This window comes from Neltuma alba, unplaced genomic scaffold, assembly GCF_004799145.2.
Source record: "Neltuma alba isolate B1F8T4 unplaced genomic scaffold, ASM479914v2 tig00007157_pilon, whole genome shotgun sequence".
NCBI lineage: Eukaryota > Viridiplantae > Streptophyta > Magnoliopsida > Fabales > Fabaceae > Neltuma > Neltuma alba.
The window spans coordinates 131,492-149,194 of NW_021634693.1; the positions used below are offsets into that span (position 1 = coordinate 131,492).

Consider the following 17,703-nt stretch of genomic DNA (forward strand, 5'->3'; position numbering starts at 1 on the left):
ACATTTATTATGTGATACAATGCAGTTAGTAGTCCATACAACTAAAAGACTTCTTTCCATCATATGATTTGTTCATAAAAATTAATACCAAATAACTAAATATAAATTAAATAAAAAAATAATACATATAATTCAGATAATTAAAACCTAATTTTCTTTCTCTGCTCCTACCCCAATCTTGTTTTCTATCTTGTATAAATATTCAAAATTGTTGATTTATATAAATATGTAATGTATGAACTTCATTCTCTAACAAAATAAGTTGTTAATGGCATATAAGGGAAGACGGACTTATAAATAGCCAATATTACAACAGCAACACACAATAAGATGTACTCAATAAAACTCATGAAGAACAAGTTAAAAGCAAGATACTATTGCTTTTTTAGAAAAATTAGATCCTTAAGATGGAAAACTAATAGACATATAACAATAATAAATTAAATTGCAAAGAGGAGGGAATAACTTTTTTTTGGGGTAAAGAAATGTAATATATTAATATTATTTTATAAATTATAATATATATAAATATAATCTGGGCAGGGCCAAATGGGCAGGGCAGCATGTCCTGCCCGATGCCCAACCCTGCCCATGAAATGCCCAGCCCAAAGATGTCCAATTTTTTATGGCTTCTTTTTTTCAAGCTGGGCAGGGCAATTTTTTATTCGGGCTTGGGCAGCTTAGCTGGCATTTGGGCTTCATACACACCCCTAATCCCTTCAACCAAAAAAAAGAAGAAAGAAAGAATCATGACACTTACGCTATGTTTGGTACGGGGTTTTCGGAGGGAAGGGGAGGGAAGTTGCTCCCCTCCCCTTGTTTGGCTGGTATAATTTTTTAGGAGGGGAGGGGAGCTCTTCCCCTCCCCTCGTTTGGTTAAGATGTTTTTTAAAGAGGGGAGGGGTTCTTCTCCCCTCCCCTTCCCTTCTAGCCTCCCCTCCAAAAGTGGGGTTTTTTGGAGGGGAGGTGAGAGATGATATTTTAATTCCTTATATGCTCTTTCGATTTGTTAACCTCTAATCAGTCATAAACATTTCTACATAAGAGAGTTCTTTTGAGCATCTAATAAGAGGTTATTAAGATAATTATTTCCAAATTAGTGAGCATTTGTAACTTTTTTTCTCTTCTTCTAATTCTAAGAGGCCGTTGATATTTTCTTTCACCTTCAGGTCTTTTCTAAGATTGAAATCTATCACTTGTGACTTTTTGTCTTGATATTCTATAAGTGTATGACTGTATCTTGTAAATCAAAATTAGTGAATTGTATTATATATATATAGTTATATCTTAACAAAATAAAAAGTGAGAAAATTCATTTAAATTTTATGAGGCTAAAATAGTCAATTTTTTTATTAGAACAAAATAAAGTATTATTAAAATTGCTCCCTCCCCTCCCCTCCAATCAATCCAAACAGGAGATCATTAAAATCCCTCCCCTCCCTTCCCTCCTCCCTCCCCTCCCCTTTGTAGCTACCCTCCCCTTTCCTCCCCTCCCCTTCCCTTGACTAAAATCCCTCCCCTCCCCTCCGTCGAGCCAAACATAGCGTTAGAGTGTGTTTGGTTGGAGGGGAGGGGGGGAGGGGAGGGGAGGGAAAATGAGCCCCTCCCCCCATTTGGTTAAAAATTTTGGAGGGGAGGGGAGCTAAAATGTCCCCTCCCCTCCCCCATTTTGGCTCCCCTCCAAATTGGGGGTTTTTGGAGGGGAGCCAAAATTTTGGACTATTATGCCCTTATGGTTTTTTTTAATATTCCACTTCTACCCATAAAATATATTATAATATTTATTTTAAATAAAAAATATATTATCCTAAGTAAAAAAATAAAAAATAAATACATTATTATAATTAAAATATATTATAAAAATTATTTAAAAATAAAAATTATTTAAATAAAAATTATAAATATAAAATTAATTTTTTTTATAAATATATTATTTATTAAATATATTTTAAAGTTGGAAAAAAAGATAGCCTAAAGAAATAAAATTTCATTTTTCTTAGAGCATATAAAATTTGTTAATTTGATTATTTTAAATATATTATTATATTAATTAGAATAAAAAATTACTATACCAATTTTTTAATACACATATTAACATGATAAGACTGAATTTATTAAATTATATAATTTAAATTAAGATGTAATTAATTTATATAATATATCAATAAAAACCATAAACTAATATATAAGGGTAAAATGGTAAATTGATTATTACTATCCCTCCCCTCCCCTCCTTGAACCAAACAAGGGATCGTTAAATACCCTCCCTCCCCTCCTTTTTAATCAAACCAAACAAGGTGAGGATAAAACCTCCCCTCCCTTCCCCTCCTTCCCTCCCCTCAAACCAAACAGGCCCTTAAGGAATGCATGTGAATCAATTTCATGAAACCAAACTGGACTGAGCACTTCTGAATTTTTTGGCTCTTTCAACTCGTGGACGTAGGGATATTTTCATTACTAATATATGAATTGATCTTGTTCTATAATACGGATGTTTAAAGGTATGGACTGAGTTTAATGAGCTGGTTGAGTTCTGTTTGTAACAATTTGCCTCACCTTTGAAAAAGGGGTCAATTACTCAATTAGGCTTGATCACTTGATCTAAGTGAAATCAGGATGCCCCTTTATGGTTGAAAAAGAAAATTGAGGTCAGTAAACGTATTTTTGGTTTTAATTATTTTACTTGGATTTAATTGAAATTTTTCTCAATAAAAAGCAATGACCAGTCCTAATGTGATTTGCGAATTCATACCATTAATCTTGACAGATATTCTACTAATTTTTGAGTTCTTAATCTGTTTTTTTTTTTAATTAAAAAATCTTTGATCCAGATAATCTTTGATATTCGAAATTTTAAACATCTTTTAATGTGCCTAAGGTTTTTTGTAACTGCATGAATCTCTAGAAATCATAGTGTGTATTAAAATTTTCACGATCTATTAAGAAAAGGGAAAATGACAATAAAATACCACATGAATTCCAAAAAGACAAATAAGGGACCTGAATAAGCAAAATGACATATAGGGGACTGGGTACCAATCTGGAATTCAGATTTTTGGCCAAAAGACCAAAATGCCCTGTCTGAAAGTGAGAGAAAGGAGAGAGGAAGAAAGCGACGCAGTGAGAGAAAGGAGAGAGGAAGACCGACGGTGATGAAATGCGGGAAGAAGGAAAGAAGAATGTTGGAAATGCTATTATCTTACTCCTTCGCATCACCATTCTGTAGAGATTGTTGATTTGGTGGGTTTTGGTTGTGGGAAAGAGGATTTGTAGTGAGAGAGGGAGTGAACCTGCGGGGAAGATGAAGTGGAAATCAGAAAACAATGACAAGCAATTACGTTACGTAACTGCTGTCATATGCCTGCTGGTTTTTGGTAAATCCCACTACGTGAATGGTAAATCCCACTATGTGAATGGTAAATTTTACTATACATGTAGTTAATTATGAATTTTACAAAATACATATTGTGATTTACAACTTTTGTAGTGAAAGTGACTACTTTGTTAATGGGTTTTGCAACCTGTTTTCAGGAGATAAATAACTTATTTGTAAAAACTAATAAAATTTCACGCTAAATTTGACAAAACGTATAGTGGGATTTACAACTTCCGTAGTAAAAATGACCACTTATTCAATGGGTTTTGTAACTTGTTTTCAGGAGATGGGCAGCTTGTTTCTAAAAACTAATAAAATTTCATACTAAATTTGACAAAACACATAGTGAGATTTACAACTTTCGTAGTGAAAATGATCACTTCTTCAATGGGTTTTGTAACATGTTTTCAAGGGATTGGCAACTTGTTTCTAAAAACCAATAAAATTCTATGCTGAATTTTACAAAACATAGAGTAATATTTACAACTTTTGTAGTGAAAATTACCACTTCTTAAATGAATTTTGCAACTTCTTTTCAGGGATGAGCAACTTGTTTCTAAAAATCAATAAAATTTCACGCTGAATTTGACAAAACACATAGTGAGATTTACAACTTTCATAATGAAAATGATCACTTCTTCAATGGGTTTTGCAACATATTTTCAAGGGATTGGCAACTTGTTTATAAAAACCAATAAAATTATATGTTGAATTTTACAAAACATATAGTGAGATTTACAACTTTCTTAGTGAAAATGATCACTTCTTAAATGGGTTTTGCAACCTCTTTTTAGGGGATGAGCAACTTGTTTCTAAAAACCAATAAAATTTCACATTGAATTTTACAAAACACACAGTGAGATTTACAACTTTTATAGTGAAAATGACTACTTCTTAAATGGCTTTTGTAACTTGTTTTCAGGGGATAGGTAACTTGTTTCTAAAAACCAATAAAATTTCACGTTGAATTTTATAAAACATATGCTGGGATTTACAACTTTTGTGATAAAAGTGACCGCTTTGTTAATAGATTTTGCAATATATTTTCGGGGATGAGTAACTTACTTTTTACCACCAATAAAATTTCACGCTGAATTTTACAAAACACATAATGGGATTTACAACTTTTATAGTGAAAGTGACCACTTTTTCAATAGGTTTTGTAAACCTGTTTTCACCGGAAGAGCAACTTGTAAGCATAAATAAATCATTCAGTGAACGTGCACCTGAAGTACATCACAATAAACATTGAACTATTAAGTTTCATAATTAACTACATGTATATTAAAATTTACCATTCACGGAATGGGATTTACCATTCACGGAATGGGATTTACCAAAAACCAGCAAACATATGACAGCAATTACATTACGTAATTGCTTGCGACTATTTTCTGATTTCTGCTTCATCATTCACCAAATACTGAATATGAACCCTCAAATGCAATAATCCTGTTCCTATTTCACCATGAAACAGCCACAAAAATGAATAATCCAAATCCCGCCATCAACTTCTACTCACTCATGAATAATTCAAATACTTCAGCGACCTCTTCGACGACGACAATTTCAGGGGGTACAAGTTATTTCAGACAGGGCAATGTATTTTAGCGATGGTAACCAAATTCAGCGATGGCAATCTACTCCTACAATGACGGCAACGTGATTTCGAAAAAATCCTTTTTGGTGACTGCAGGAACTTGGATTTAGTTTCGTAGAAGGAAATCAGTTTCTCCCTTTCTCTATCGCATGAATACACTGCTCAATGTTCAGAGACAATCAGGGCAATTCGGTCTTTTGGCCGAAAATCTATATTCCAAATTGGTACCCAGTGCCCTATTTGTCATTTTGCTTATTCAGGTCCCTTATTTATCTTTTTGGAATTCAGGTGGTATTTTATTGTCATTTTCCCTTAAGAAAATTATAGGGGATTATGTGAGTTAGACGAAATAACTTGCCAAATTTGGATTAATAAAATCTAAACCTACCAGAAAGTGAGATAGTCATATGGCATAATTATGTTTTAGATCATCGTCATTTATTTATTTTTACTAGGTATCAGTATCTTTTTATTGGAGACAATTCTGTTTGAGACACTATCGGGTGTTAAATATTTTTTAGCAAGAATTTAAATATTGATTTGTTACATTATGAGGACTAGTTGTTTTTTTATATCCATACAGAATGAAATGAACTTAATAAAAAGTTAAGATTAAAAAAAATGTTTTATGCACACGCACACAGCACCGCAGTGAGATTCCAACTCGGAAAAGGAAATAAAACAAGAAGTTTTGGGCCCTTGTTCTGTTTCCCTCCCTCCCTGGCCTTTTCATTTTCCTTACGATTTGTCGCCAAAAAAAAAACCACTTTCAGTTTCAGTTAAACCCTGGAGAAGTCCTTTTTTCTCCCTCGGCTGCCTCCTCCATCTGACTCTCTTTCCCCGGCTTCATTTTTCCGTGGTATGTATTAGTGAGCGGGGCTCTATCACTTATTCCGTCACTTCCTCCAGTCGAGAAGTTCCCATAGTAGGATTCATTGTCCTCGATTCATCCCCGTTATCTGGGACCCTTGGATTTGTTCTTCCTCTGCTCCCCTTTATTGCGGTGTCACGCTTGTTGCCATGGACGTTGAAGGTTCTCGCAAGAGAGGAAGGCCTGAAGCTGCCTCTAGTGGCAATGGCAGCCTTAAGAAATCCAAGACAGGTTTGTGCTTACCTCGGACCTCTTGTATTTTGGTTATTGCCGGAAAATTTCTCCATGTTATGTTCATAATAATGCTTGGATTGCGTTTTCCTTTCGTATGCCTTATGATTGACACGGCTCTGAGTTATGTTGCAAGTAACTGTACGCCATTTTATCTAAATTTATATTTACTGGTGATTATCTTGTTTTGGTGATGCAATCAAGCTTGAAGATTTTTTCCCCCCCTAATTTGTAGATAATCAAGCAAGGGAGCATATTGAACAATTGCAGAGACTTCAGCAAAAGGTTAGAAATTTATATGTCTTCCTTTCAAACTAACACCAGTTATATCATCCCATCATTTCCAGATAGTGCTTGCAGTAATGGTTTAATTTTCATGATTTTACTATTTCTTATTTGATCTCAAGTTTCGTCTAAAGACGTTTACTGGTCTTGTATTTGTGGTTGAAGACATAAATTTCTTGAACTTTAGACAGATAAGAAGAATGGCTCTGGTGTTGTTTCCATGCAAACCATTTGGTTAAGAAATTACCTGTCATTCTATGTTTTTACTGGCGTTACTTGTGCCCTGCGGAAGCAAGTACCGTTCTTGCAGATTCTCTTTCGGAAGTATAGTCTGAAGTGCGAGTAAGTTGTCTATGTTGTAACTGAGTCTGGGATATTTGACGAGTTTAGAAATTTCTGCTTCTTTGTCTCATTGCTGTTGATATGGTGGTTCCAGGATTTGTCCTTTAGCAGTCATCCGTATTGTGCACCTATAGCATAATATACAGTTTAAGTTTTCTAGTTTGCCCGTCCAACTTTAGGCATAATGCTGATCGTGTATTGTTGTAAAACCTTTGTGGGGAGTGGGGAATTCACAAACAATACTGATATTTTTTCTAGTAGGAATAGATTCATCTGTGGGAGAACTTAGGCTATAGGCTGACAGCTGCTTTAGATTTTGTAATTTCTCTTTTGTCTTATCGAGGTAAGGTAATGCTGAATGGGTTGAATTGCTTTTTCTTTCTTTCCTTATGATAAGATGAATCATATTATTAGCCATTCTGTATCTCTATGATAAACTTTTAGGGTGATGTTACTAATGAATTTTTCATCACAGGACCCAGAATTTTATGAGTTCTTGAAAGAGCATGACAAGGAGCTTCTACAATTTGATGATGATGATGGTGCTGATATTGATGTGAGTATGCAAAATATTTCCTCTTTTGTATATCATTATCTGCTTGACCCATGAATTGTAACACATGAGCCTGTGACATGTTTTCTAATTTAAATTTTAAAACTATTTATATCTGAGTTTTAGTGTCTTTTTATATGCTCGTGGTTCAGTGTTTTCTGGTTTTGTTTTGTCTTAGGATTTTCCACCTTGAAAGTAATCTATAATAGTTCTAGTACGCCCCTGACAACTACTAGGACCAAACACAGAAAGTGCGATTTCAAAGAACAGAGAGGGAAGGACGTCTGTGGACACCTACTGAAAAGTTTATGAAAAACCTTAGAAATTGAGATGCAAATTGAATGTAAGCTGATATTGACTCGAATTCAATTTCAAAGTTAAGCAAAAGCAGAGGAAAGATGGCATTCAATATATGCTTATTCATGTTCAAACTTTAGTTCTTTTTCAAATTCAACTAATCAATTTAAAAATTTTTCAATTAAAGCAATAAATAGCAAATGAAATTTGAAATGTGAAAATTAATAATTAATAATTCTGAAAGACATTATGACTGGTTGAATTACAGCATATTTGGTTATTGCAAATGAAAATAATTATTGAAATTGGAGTGATTCCAAGTACAAATGCTTTTTTCTAAAAGGGCCATTTAATACGCATTTAATTAGGTAGATAATTCCAAATGATTGCATGGAGTGGAACTTAAACTATGGCATCAATGTCAGAGTAGAATCTGGCAATCTGCCCCATCGGTTTTCCCACGTGTAGGCTTGAAATTGGGACAACTGAGCTCTATTACAAGCCCTAAGTTGATTCACTTTTATATATATAACTGATTATATAAGGTTAAACGAAAAATAAAAGAAATGAAAAAAAAAAAAAAAAAAGAGCCTACAATGGAATGGCTGATTGGCCAAAGTTGTTAATCACGTGATTCTCAGCTGTGTATTGATTATTTATGGGGTCTTATTGTTGGAATTATATCAAACCTTTCCTTATTTTTTCAGGAAGAATTTGATACTGATCTGGAAGATGGAGGTCTACAGCTAGATGAGAAAGCCAAGAAGCTTGATTTTTCAGAAAAGGAACAAGGACTTAAGAAAGCCTTAACCACTGCTGAGGTTGATTCATGGTGCAAATCGATCCAAGATAATGGGAGCTTAAGTGCAGTTCGATCCCTGATGAAAGCTTTTAGGACTGCATGCCACTGTGGTGATGACGGAGGGGGAGAGTCTACAACAAAACTTAGCATCATGTCCAGTAGTGTGTTCAACAAAATAATGCTATTTGTACTGAATGAAATGGATGGGATACTACGAAATTTGTTGAAGCTTCCTTCTTCTGGTGGAAAGAAAGAAACTATACAAGATCTAATGGCAACAAAGTTATGGAAGAACCGTAACCATTTAGTGAAGTCCTACCTCGGAAATGCCCTCCATGTTTTGAACCAGATGACTGACACAGAAATGATATCCTTTACTTTACGCCGGCTTAAATATTCTTCCTTGTTTTTGGCTGCTTTTCCTACCCTCTTAAGGAAATACATTAAGGTATGAACTAAGCACTGTTTGTCTGCTTAATGTTCTTTATAGTATTCTTTCACATAACCATCCAGCATCATTGCACTGTTTCTGTGAAGTTACATTGCATATGTTTTGCACAGTAATTAACTATATTCTAAAGTAAATTAAATTAATGATGTAGTTTTTCAAAGATTACTTTCAATTTGGTCCTCGAGATTTTCTCCTTATCAAAACGGTCCCTTCATCAAGCAATCACTTAATGCATGGGATCCTAAGTTGTTAACTCATAACCTAGATTTCGTTTGTGCAAAACTGCTTCCCTAAATGGCACAGTTTTTATAGTCGTTTTACTTTGTGGTATTTAGTTAAATGAAATCATCCTGGGGGAAATTGCCACTAGAGCAAGTCCATGTGAATTATTGACTACATCTGCTCCAACAGAGGGACCATTTTGATTGTGGTGAAATTTTTTGACTACTCGGCTTTATCTCTGGAGGGCTATGTTGAGAAGAGAGAGGTTTTTAGTTACTAAATCACTGATGTTCTCTTATATTATATACATCATATGCACAAAATCAACCCCCTAAACTGATCTTAATAATTTTGAGAAAGTCCCTCCTTTTGATTATACATATAATTTTCATACACTGGAATTTTTTGGGGGATATGAGCCTGGGATTTTATGGCACATTGTTTCCCTGCATAAGCAAGATCGAAAATGATAGTATCATCATGATTACACTGTTACATATGATTCTTTTTCCAATAAGTATGTGCTTCTCTTATGTTGCATGTGATGGCAATGTGACAATAATTACCTTGGGCATTTGGCATTATATTTCTCACCCATTATTGATGTAATGACTTGTTTTCCGGATGATCTACCAGGTAGCCCTTCATTTCTGGGGGACAGGGGGTGGCGCCCTTCCAATTGTTTCATTTCTATTTTTGAGGGATTTATGCATCCGTATTGGATCTGATTGCATAGATGATTGCTTCAAAGGAATGTACAAAGCCTATGTTTTGAACTGCCAATTTGTAAATGCAGTGAAACTTCAACACATCCATTTTCTTCGGAATTGCGTCATTGAACTTTTAGGTGTGGACCTTGCAGCTGCTTATCAACATGCCTTTGTTTTTATCCGGCAGTTGGCTATGATTTTAAGAGACGCTCTAAACACAAAAACTAAGGTACTGTAAACATTTAGTTACATACGTCATGTTATTCACTGTATGACTAGTCTTGTGATGCTTCATTTATGGAATTCCTTGAACTAGTCAGTTTTTGATTGAGTAGTGCCATTTCATCTCTTCTTGATATCATTTTTCATGTATTGCCTGCTATGCTCCCTTCAGCACCTTTTAATTTTTGAATCTTGATTGGTACTTGTGTCAAGGCTGCAATCTTTTGCCATGTCTCTTCATCAAAACATGATAATTTTTCTTGAGTACCTAACTGTGATAAGTAATTTGTGATCAAAATGATTGTACATGTTTTTATCTTGATATATTAGTAGTACTCATTTAGCTCATCACCTGAAATTTATTCTTTAGGAAGCATTCCGCAAAGTGTATGAATGGAAATTTATGAACTGTCTTGAACTCTGGACTGGTGCTATTTGTGCCTACAACTCAGAGTCTGACTTAAAGCAACTCGCGTACCCTTTGACCCAAATAATATCTGGGGTGGCCCGTCTAGTCCCCACAGCCAGATATTTTCCCCTTAGATTGAGATGCATCAGCATGCTAAACCGTATTGCAGCTTCGACAAATTCCTTTATCCCAGTGTCCATTCTTCTTTTGGACATGTTGGAGATGAAAGAATTGAATAGGCCCCCAACAGGAGGCGTTGGCAAAGCTATTGACTTGCGAAGTATACTGAAGGTAACGATGAGCACTAGGTTTTCGTTGAACAACTTTTTTCTCAGTCTGATCCTTGTCATCTCCATCAAACTTTTGAGATCTCTAATGTATCAGGTTAGCAAGCCAAGCCTGAAGACTAGAGCATTTCAAGAGGCATGTGTTTCTTCTGTAGTTGAAGAGCTTGCTGAACACTTAGCACAATGGAGTTATTCTGTTGCATTTATGGAATTGTCTTTTATTCCTCTCGTGAGGTTGCGCAGTTTTTGTAAATTGACAAAAGTTGAGAGGTTTCGGAAAGAAATGAGGTTGCTTATTCGCCAGGTATCTATGTGAAAAACTGTCATAAAATGCAACGATACTTTTCAGATGTGCTTACATAAATTTGCATTCGTCTAAGCCCGAGTAATATGTCTCTAATTTTGCATTTCCCTACCTCCAGATTGAGGCTAATTCTGACTTTGTGAATGCAAAGCGCATGTCAGTTTCCTTTTTACCTAATGACCTTGCAGCAGCATCCTTTCTTCAGGTTTGCATTCCTTAACTTTTGTGGCCCTTGAGTTTCATTTGTTTTCTTGGTGAGTGCTTTTTTACTTCTCTAGTTCATTAACTTGTTTAGTATTTCCAGTTTCTAATATAGGAGCTAGCTGACTAATTTGAGTAGATTAAGGGAATTAATTAAGTTAGTTATTTGTAATAAATAGGTGTTATTTTTCTTAGAATACTCTTGCTAACCATGTTTATTAGTTAGAACTATCATTTGATTGAATCTTTAACATATGCAATTATTACAAGGACTAACTTGGGAAAAATAGATAGATATGAGAGATAAAGTGGATTGAGGTCTTATATTTAGGATTAAATTAAAAGTCAAACTAACTGTATATTAAGTAGCAGAGGTAGTATTTTTTAGCTGTTTTTCACTCGGTTATTCTTCAGTGTTCTATATTCTATTTGCTCTTGAAATTGCATGCGCAAAAATATAACAGAACTTTTTTCAATCTGGCAAAATTTTCATCTACCACAGCCATTACCCTGCATCCCTTTTTTAAATTTGGTAACTGCATCCCTTTTTCTCTGAACGCTCAATTTTAGTGTACTTAAAGTAAGACAGCTCTTTGGGTGGTTTATGCAATCTCTGGTAGATGATTGAAAAGTGTAAATTTTCATAGGATGAGAAGGAGACTGCTGTCAGCCCTCTGTCCAAGTATGTTGTAACTCTCCGCCAGAGAGCAGAGAAAAAGAATGCTTCATTGACAGATTACAGGTTCACAATCCCGTTCGGTCTCATGTATTACGGTATTCAACATGTAATTCTGTTTATAATAGCTCGCTAACATGATGAGAATTTCCAGTGTTCTTGTTGGGGAAGAGTCCGCTGTTTTTGGTCGTAACATACCAGAAAGTGATGAAGATGATGATGATGCCAGAAAGAATGAGGAAGGTGCTTCTGTCTTCAATTCGTCTTGGTTACCTGGAAAAGGCTCCAAGTATGACTCTCAATTTTGCCTCAACTCTCTGACTAATGAACATGGCTGCACTAACAACAAGCATTTACATATTTCAAGAATTTTTCACGTACCTTGTACAGTTGTACTTTTGTCTCAGAATTGCTTTTGCTTGCAGGGTAAAAAATCCTACAGAAACAAAGAAAAAGAAGAAGCAGAAGCAAAAACAGGTAGCAACTGATGAAGATGTGGTTGAGGACTTGGTACTCAGTTCTGATGAGGATGATGATTTTCCTAATGAGAGCCTTTCTGAGGGAGAAAATGATGATGCAGACGAAGTACCTCCAAAGCAGAAAAGCAAGAAGCAGAGAACAAAAAGATCAAAACAAAAGAAATCTCCTGGCAAGACTAGAAACAGGTAGAGATCTATTTGGAGACATCGCTTTTCTTTACTCAGTCGGCTTTGGGAAAAATGAGAGTTGCTTAACAATTTTGTAGTTTCAGTAGTCTCTTCAGATTTATGACCAATACAAAGAATAGGCTTCTGTTTGAGACATGGGGCTCCTGTATATTTAAATTTATGCCGCGGTTACATGTACAAGTAAATGTAATTCTGGAATCCTGGGAATAAACCTGAAATATGAATTTGTGTTTGTAGTAAAATATATTTATTTTTACGTATTAAATTGTTTTCTATTGCTAATTATAAATTTAATTTAATTTAATTTTGAAAAGGTGCTTATTTCTAGTCTAGTCGGATATAGGATATTTTTTTTATTATCACTGTCAGTATATAATATAAATCTGTTCATAGTTATGAATGATGGGTCTCATTTTAACGAGGAACAAAAAACTGGACCAAAAACGGGTCAAGGGTTAATGGGTCGGATCATGATCAAGTTGGGATCAAACTAGTTGTATTAAAATAATATAATTAATTAACAATAACAAAATAAAATAATACTAAAAATAATAATCACTAACAAAACATAAAAACGAAAAAAATAGCTTCAATATTCAGACATTATAGTTTTTTGTTTTCTCTCTTTCTATAGTCGGATTGCACTTTCAAAGGTTTGTGAAAATGAAATTAGTTGAGTTCTATTATGTTCTTCAACAAGCTATTACAAACACCCTCTGTTTAAAAAAAAAAAAAGATAGGAAATATCGTACTAACTGATATGCTAACTAGTCTGATACTTTTGTGCTTGAAGAATTTGTTGAGATAAAGGATAACAGCGAAAACCTCTTAGAATTTTCTTCGTTGGCTTGCTTCATTCGAACTTATCCCTACTATTCTGCACCTAATCCATATATCTATAGAACAAAGCCTATTATTCTCTCTCATGAGCAAGAACATATACTTGTTGCTGAAATCTTACAAAAATGGCACCTGAAAGCACCAAAATCGCAGAGATGGTTTGCTATTTCACAAGTAGGAGAAAGTGGAATCTGAGCCTGCAACCGTGAAGAATGTCCGAACTTGTGACTGGGATTAAAGAACAGAACAGCCGAGTTGTGAGTTGCAACTGTGAAGATTGAAGGTTGAAGATTGCCACTGACAAAGCAGAAATATCCGGCCAGCAATTGAAGGATTGAGGCAACGAAGTGAAGTTTGATGATTGAAGACGAGAGGTTGCCGCCAAGATGCTAGGGATTTCAAATTTTGGGAGGGAAAGAGAACACATCGAACAACTGAATGAACAGTTGAGGAGAGGCTGCCATTCGACTTTGACTGTTTTTTTATTGAAATTGCACGACGTCGTTTTTGTGATGTGAAAGATTAAAAAAATTAAACGGGTAACCTCCTTCAACCAACAGGTGACCCGGCTTATACTAGTTTTTTATCAGTTTGATCCTGTGCTGGTTTAGGATTTAAACCAAACCGAACTACAGACTGGTTCATTAGTTTTTCAGTTAAACTGGTTGGTTCGGTTTGGTTTTTTTTTTTTCATTGCAAATTAATAAGTATATTAATATGTAGTTAAATTTTGTCTCAGAAAAAAGTTGGTGGACCAATATGGTTTTGAAGATTAAATTTTTATTAGTGGCTTTGGTGATTTCATGTTTGAGGAGATTTCCCATTTTTCCCCTCAGTGAAACGTGAGAGATTAACGTAGTTGATCAAAACTGGTCGCTGGCAAAAGTTAAAAAAAAAAGGTTGATCAAAATTGATGATTCGGGCTTGTTGGAGTGGTTTATGCCACCTCAAGTGCTTAATAGCTTTTATTTAAAACCTAATTAACTAATTTGGATAGATTAAAGTTAGTTAAGTTAGTTATTTGTAATAAATAGGTATTATTTTTTTAAAATATTATTTTTAATTATATGTATTAGTTAGAACTAATTTATGCAACTATTATAATGACTATTTTTTTAAAAAGAAGATAAATATGAAATACAAAGTAAATTGAGATTTTATATTTAGAATTAAATTGAATGTTAAAATAACTCGTATTAAAGACCAGAAGTAATTGAAGGTAGTATTAAGTGCTTATAAGCATGTACACATATGGAAGTGTTTGAGTGAAAATTAAATCATGGTTTTAAAAGTAATTTTACAATATACAAAATAAGTACGTGAAAAGAGTTTTATTTTCATTTATGTGAAAATACTTTTTAAAAGTGTTTTTTAGGTTAGCCAAACACTTTCTAAGTCAAGATTTATTATTTTGTAAATGATGAAAATAACAATGATCAGGGTTTAAATTTACGAGAATATGGATTATAAATGTAAAGGGGCATTTGATTCAAAATTGTATAATTATCTGCAAAGAGATTATATTTATCCAGTTTGGTAATCCGGCAATAAAAATGTGGAAGTTACGTGAATATTGATTTTTTTTTCCTCTTGAAAAATGAAAAACGACGGAAGGAGTGGCGTCCAAGAGTGAGAAGCCTGCACTTTCTTGTGGGAAAATGACAATTTAATGCTCTCTAAACTTCGAAATTAACACTTTCGCCGCAAGGTATTTACACGTGTTTGTGTAGAAGCAGTTGACCAAAATATCCTCATGCCTTTAATATATAATGGAAGGCTCGAATGGAGATTATTTAAAAATAAAATTTGATATTATATTCCTTCTTAATTCAAATCAATAATAAAATAAATTGAACGTTGCAATTATTTTTAGTTAAAAAATTTATTTTTTAAAATTACTATAGATCTATAAAAAAATATTAATAAACCTAAAAAATTATAGATCAATTGTGAAATTTGAAAGCCATATTAGAAGGATCTGTTGAAAACAATTGAAAATCTCATTTGGGAGACATTTAAAAATTAAAAATGTAATTTAGTGCTGTAGTTATTCTTAATTAGATCAATGTGTAAAGAAATTTAATGTTGTAATTTATTTTTAATTAAAATTCATATTCAATTTAAAAAATTATTATTAATATTTGAGAAAATTACTGTTAATTTCTTAACAATTCTAGTTAATGAATTATGAAATTGGGAGGAGTCATAAGTATCATAATAATTAATTAGAAATGATGAGATACTCGATATCATTTAAAATTTAATGTTAGTATTATAATTATTTTTAATTAAAATCAATATAATATTTTAAAATTATTATTAGTTATAAAAGTTGGAGAAAAAAAGGATGGAGAAAAACTAGTGTATTGTATTAATTAATTAGATACGGAACCTATACAACTCTATTTTGTCATACTTTCATCCAACACGGTAGCTATTTCCTTGCCCATCTCAATGCTTTCTTCCCAGTGATTATTTTTTTTTTTTGTGATGAATTTTAGAAAGGGGTTAGGTTCATCCATGATCTAAGAGTAGGAAAACTAACTCCTAACCTAGCCCTACCTACCAAGAAAAGACTTATACGAGGAATCACCACATGTTATGAACTGAGGGCTTGACTTTGAATATGTCTCTGCAACCGTCATAAGGATCTCAGGAATTGAGTCCCCTCTCTTTAATGAGAGCATCTAACCCTTTGACTGCTAAACCCATGATTCCATGGTTCCCAGTGATCGATGTTTTGTATGTGTAAACACACACAAACGTACAAAATCTATAGATTCAAATAGTATTATTTATAAATTATGAACAATGCAACTTATTTTGAAGTCCGCTCAAATTTAAATTAAAGCATGAGCGATCACAAATGTAATTCAATTTCTGGGCATAAGATGGCCATTATTGTGCTATTAATTAGTTAATTAGGCTTGATGGCCAAGAAAAAAGGAAATTAGTTAATTAGGCTGAGAAAACTATCTAAAAAGTTGCTGGGCATGCTAACAAATTAATTAAATTAGTAGGCATCAAGAGAGTTAGACAATAAATGTTATGATGCTGCCCATTTAGAAAACACCAAGGCAATCAGTGAATTTTCTTTAATTCGGATCAAAGGTTCTATGTGTGTCTGTGTATTGTTGACATGCAGCTTAATATTCTTAATGCATTTCATTGGAGTCTAATCCAATACCTTAACTAAAACCAACGTTAATTTCAGTCATTCATGCATGTGTATGTGATGTGTCTCCTATCCTGTATGAAATTATCAAGGTTTATATATATATATATATATATATATATATATATATATATTAATATTATTGAGTTGTTGTAGTGTTTGGTTTATTTCGGTTTGGGCCTAGGAGTTACTTAGTTGAGCCCATCTGATGTGTAGGTCTATATATATGGACAAGGCCTGTTGTTATATGATGAATTTTTTCAGTGAATGAGAATATATTTCAGCATGCTGTGTGTAACTCTGATAGCTAATATGGCATCAGAGCTCGGGTCAGTCAAGATCCGTTAATACCAGTTGAGAAGGGCCCAGCAACCGGAACCCGTATTCTTCCAAATCCCTCATCTTTGACTGCGATTCAAGAATGAATTGGTAAACCACAGACGAAGACACCCACGCAATCTTTCAGTCATCCCTGATCCAAGAATCATATCACGATTAGAGTCCCGTGAGTTCTGATTTGACGATGACGAGAACCGTGGGAGAAGCGAAAGGCTCCGATGACGAAACAATTGATTTCGGGAGCCCGCTCTACCTCCATCCTTCGGATACGCAGGGCGCGTCGATCATTACCCAAGTGTTAATGGGAAGTGAGAATTATGCGATTTGGAGTAAGGCAATGTTAATTGCACTTCGAGGTAAGAACAAGACCGGCTTCATAGATGGATCTTGCAAAAAGATTGAACAAGATTCGCGTCTCAAAGAACACTGGGAGAGGTGTAATGCCGTGGTGTTCTCCTAGATTTTAAACTCGGTTTCCAAAGACCTTGCGAACAGTCTCATATATCTACAAGATGCACGGACGGCTTGGGAGGACTTGCGAGAGCGATTCAACAAGGTATCTGGGTCAAGGATATTTTCTTTGCACTGTGAGATTAATTCCTTACGTCAAGGCAATCTTTCGGTATCTGCATATTATTCGTGCCTCAAAGAGCTATGGGAAGAACAAAGTAACCTCATAGCAATTCCTTCCTGTACGTGCAACACTTCTAAACTGTATAGTGAAGCTATGCAAAGGCAAAAAATGTTACAATTTCTGATGGGACCTGAACTTGAGATGCTTCTGTGATTCAAATTGGGGATCATGCAAGACCACGCGTAGGTCAGTCACTGGTTATCTTCTC

The 17,703-nt window shown here is 34.2% G+C and overlaps 1 protein-coding gene across 1 annotated transcript; it reads left to right on the forward strand.

Annotated features, from left to right (window-relative positions):
- Nucleotides 1-5,904: 5,904 nt before the first annotated feature.
- On the forward strand, nt 5,905-12,553 carry LOC114751906 (nucleolar complex protein 2 homolog). Its single transcript, XM_028940600.1, has 11 exons — nt 5,905-6,078; nt 6,314-6,363; nt 7,181-7,261; nt 8,263-8,805; nt 9,667-9,969; nt 10,333-10,662; nt 10,756-10,962; nt 11,081-11,167; nt 11,811-11,905; nt 11,994-12,128; nt 12,265-12,553. Exons 1-11 carry the CDS (start codon nt 5,997-5,999, stop codon nt 12,506-12,508), a joined length of 2,157 nt encoding a protein of 718 aa, XP_028796433.1. The 5' UTR covers nt 5,905-5,996; the 3' UTR covers nt 12,509-12,553.
- Nucleotides 12,554-17,703: the final 5,150 nt, after the last annotated feature.